The sequence below is a fragment of the Rhea americana genome, unplaced genomic scaffold, assembly GCF_003343005.1.
Source record: "Rhea americana isolate MKP2758 unplaced genomic scaffold, rheAme1 scaffold_44, whole genome shotgun sequence".
Classification (NCBI taxonomy): domain Eukaryota; kingdom Metazoa; phylum Chordata; class Aves; order Rheiformes; family Rheidae; genus Rhea; species Rhea americana.
The window spans coordinates 3463973-3468278 of record NW_028186579.1 but is presented as its reverse complement, the minus strand read 5'-3'; the positions used below and the strand labels follow the sequence as shown (position 1 = coordinate 3468278).

At 46.0% G+C, this 4306-nt stretch overlaps 1 protein-coding gene across 1 annotated transcript in view; it reads left to right on the top strand.

Annotated features, from left to right (window-relative positions):
- The first annotated feature begins 979 nt into the window (after window positions 1-979).
- Window positions 980-4306, top strand: part of LRPPRC (leucine rich pentatricopeptide repeat containing) — a 95776-nt gene continuing 92449 nt past the window's right edge. Inside the window, exons 1-3 of the mRNA XM_085315782.1 lie at window positions 980-1001; window positions 3372-3563; window positions 3887-3911. Coding sequence (XP_085171908.1) covers window positions 980-1001; window positions 3372-3563; window positions 3887-3911 — 239 coding nt within the window. The remainder of the gene's footprint in view (window positions 1002-3371; window positions 3564-3886; window positions 3912-4306) is intronic.

The window sequence follows — 4306 nt, the reverse complement described above, 5'->3', positions numbered from 1 at the left end:
CTAGCATTAAGCAACACAAGCCCTAAAAATCATAAATTTGTTTTATAAAACAATATTTTAAAATATTTTTTCTCTGAATTCATCAGCTATGTTCAGATTACGTTTTAAGGTTTTTTTGCAAATGAATCCGATACTTGAATTTTCATAAGATTTCTAGATCTGAAAAATACTATAGATTAAAAGGTTTAACAGAAAACTGAGGTTTTGCGGTAACATTCTTATGAGTACTAAGTTGATTCCATTATCCCTGCTCAGAACAAAATGGAAATGAGATGTTAAAAGTGGCGAAAAACCTTACCAACTGTGATTTTAGAATTAGATTCTCTTCTTTGTGACAGAAGGAGTACCTGCATATATATACAGAAATATATACTGACAGCCACAGAGAACTATATTCATAGTTACCCTTCTGTCTGTCACATCCTTGGGACTCATCTTTTTCAGAGACTATTGCTTCAGCCTAGGTTGCATGACTGAGAGGAGGCAAGAGGCCAAAGTCAACACTTTCAGTCAGGCTTGGAGGAGAATAAGCCACAAACAATGGTCACCTTCTGGTTTCGCTGTCATGTCCCCCCAAAAATGCGTATTTTTTATACCAGAATCTCAAAACTCTGCATTGCCTGAAATCTAAGATTATCCTTACGCAAATGTCACAAATAAAACCAATATTAATGCTAGCAACATAAATACATACCTACCTCACCATCTTCTTAATTCCGTGGCCTACCTTTCCCCAAAGTCTCAGGTAAACCCTCCAGATTACGCTCTTCATGGCAAACCTTCCTTGTAGGCCATTTTCTAAGATGAATGCAGCCACTAAATGAATGTGGGGAACCATGCTGCCACTCTCCATTACGTAACACAGACCATGCAGTGCTTTGGATGACGACCTTGGCAGGAGGTTGGATGTTCCCATCTTACTACACCGGTTTCATGTGCACACAGCAGCTTCTAGATGCAGGGCATGTTAATGTGGGCAATGAAAAGAGAACGTGCAAAAGGTAGGAGGTTCCCTGCTGCTACTGCACCATGTTCTGTGCCCAACTTAAAATCCTTCTGTCCTGCAAACTCTGGAAAAATCCTTCCAGATAGATTTGACTGCTCCACCAGACAGCACTCCTGAGACCCTTGAGGTAATTATGGAATAATTTCACCTTATTGCATAGCCTGCAAGCAAAGGTCATGTCAGATTTTTTCAAGGGTTAACATCTCATAAACCTTTTATACAAGGTAAAGGCATAGTGATGATTCCTGTTATTCTCTTACTCTCTGCCACGTCCAAACTGCCTAAAGGCAATAGTCCCAGGCCAATTTTAATTCTCTTCACCTTATGTTAGTTGCACAAATACAAGGCAGTAGAGCTGCTGCAGGTCCATTTACACTTCCTCCATTGTACTGAAGGGATTTTGACACACTGAACCACTCACTCCAAAAGTTTCTCGTGCTCATATTCAAAGGATGCATTTATAGCAGAATTTCAACTTCGAATGTTCATATTTTGTGATTTTGGTTGTTTTGCGCATTTGAGATTCCATTTGTTTTGGGTTTTGCTTTTGGAATAATGGGGAGTAGGGGAAAAGATCTCTGAATCAGTGCATTTATTGTAATGCCTGCTTTGGAAATTTCCATGTCACATTTTAATTAAGGTTTAAAATCATTAAGGGTTGTTTATGATAGTCTCTGAAATTAGCAGAAACCCTATTGAGACTTGGCAATGTTCTAGTAGATACAGAATGGATGCAGAACACGTATGTCTGCATATGCCTATCTTACATTTAACATAACCATTCTCTGGTTCTGAAGGCAACTGGAAGAGCTTGGCCACAGTTCTATAGCTACTAACCCTGTGTTGAGGCCCAACAGACCTATCTCAAATTTTTTGTCTAAACTAAAATCCTGGTGTCTCATTCACACCTCACGCATGACACAGATTCTCATATACAAGTGCTAATCATTCTTCTCCTTGAGTAACATACCTAACTTTTTGTCCTCATCCAAAGAACTACAACTCTCAGCAAGGCTCCAACAGTTATGTCTCAATTACAATGCAAGCTAGACCCATTCATCCATTCAGAGAACTCTAGTAAATACAATTTCCTAAGTCTACTACTTCAGGTATAGCACATCTTGAATTACTTCCTCAGGGCCTCCTTCCCTTTTCATTATCAAACAAATAGCTGTCTTCACTTCTAACATAGAATCCTGTCTATGACCTCTCACTTTGTAGTGAAGAGTCAGCTCCTCTCTGAGTAGCCCATCATTTTAGATTCAGTTATTTACTTACTAGATTTTCAAATAAATACCTTTGGGTTTTCTTTAACCTTTAGAGGAGTTCCTGGTCAGCACTTGTCTCTTTCAAAACATTTCTTTAAACTGTCTTTACTAATTCACTAATAGTGATATCTCAGCAACAGGAGCTTACTATTTATTACACTGATCAACTATTATCAGCATTATTAATAATCATGTTATCTCATTATTCTTGGTTTTCTTATAAGAATCTAGATATTTTTGTATTGTGCTGTTATAGCTTCTAGTATACTGGGGCTCTACTGTGCAACAGTTTGGTAAGTTCCTACATCACCCTAATAATTAGTGTGTATGTTACTACCTTTGCACTTAGTTTAAGGAATTCACCTTGGATTCCCTTATTCATACTAAAATCTGCGTTGTGTGAAATATCTTAACATTGTGATAAAGCAGAACTCATAATAAGTAGCAACCCTATAAACATTGTCCTATTATCTTTATTTCATGCCTTAAAGCTTGACTATGAGAAGTATAGAGCACCCATTGCTTATAAATACAAAAGCAATGTTCAACTTAGAAAATTGTTCTCTTCACATTTTGATGTCCTCAAGACCTTACAAGTCTTACTAACTAAACTGTAATAGAAAATGGCTGATTGTAATTGACCTGATAAATTCAATCTGATCTGTTTTGATAAACAATCTGCCCCCCGGAGTAGCTATGTGCAATCAATGGCAAAAATAATCAGATGTTTTTGCACAAAAACATTCACTTAACCTAGAAGTACCTATCTAATTTGATGTTGTAATTACATCCTGGAATCCAGCTTTAACTTGCATGCTAATAGAGAGCATCTTAGTAAACACGCTCACGCAAAGATTGACAGCTACAAAGTTTTTAAATTAAGATTCTGCCTCCCACACTCTGTAACCCCAGTCTCTCCTAAAAGGAAGTAAAGTAGGGCAAGACTTTTATTATTATTATTGTATGCCACCTCTCGCAGATGGCATATATACATCCAGCAGACCGCCAGAGACACACATCACAGCATCCGAAATAACACACTGGGAATTGGCAGCAGCTCTATCCGGCCTAAAATCCTAAACTTGCGGGAACCAAAGAGAACGCCGTTCCTCTCTCGGCCCGAAAGCCCGAAGAAGATGAGAACAACCGAGGCGGCTCGGCTGGCTCCGGCAGCGGCGCAGAAGCGCGGCCCCCGCGGGCAGTGCCAGGAGCGCGGCCGCGCGGCGGTTTGCCCCAGGCCCTCGGAGGCGCTGACCTCGCCTGTCCCCCACGGCGCTGCCCAGGGGAAGGTGGCGGCGGGGGGAAGGGGGGGGCGGGCGGCGCGCGCCCCCAACGGCCGCCGCACACCGCGTGACCCGCGCGCAGGAAAACACGCAGTGCTACGTCACTTCCGGCTCGGGGGGGGGGCGCCCGGCACTTACCCAGCCGGGAAGCCCTCGCGGGGCTAACCGTTACCTAACGCGGAACTGCGCGACGGGCGCTTAGAGCGGGGCCCTGCTCCCGAGGGGGGCACGGCGTTGGCGTTGCCGTCGCCTCCCCCCGCTCCCTCCCGCTTTCAGAACCGCCGCGAGGCGCAGTCTTCGCCTCCGAGACCAGGCTTCCCCTTGCTAAGCGCCGGGGGAATGGAGCAACTCCGGGTTGGTTTCTGGTCGACCCGCTCACGGGGTGACGGGCTGCAGCGCCGACCTCCCGTGGAATGCTCCATCAGTGGCACGGGGGGGGATTGTAAATCGCGCCCGCGCCGTCAGCGGGCCGGGCTCTAGACGGGCCCAACGGCCCTCCCCGAAGGGGTGGTTTCCGCCAGTCACGTGGGCCGGCAGAGGCGGAGCGCTGCGTGCTGCCGCCCTCTCCCGCGCGGGCGCGCACGCGCAGTAGCGGCGGTGTGCGGCTCACGTGCTCCCCCGAGTGCGGCGCGCGCGCGGCGGTCATGGCCGCGCTGCTCAGCTCCGCCGGGCGCCTCCGGGCGCTCTGCCCGCGGCTCCTGCCCCTCCTCCGCCGCCCACCGCCGGCCGCCGCCGCGCGGCCTCCGCCC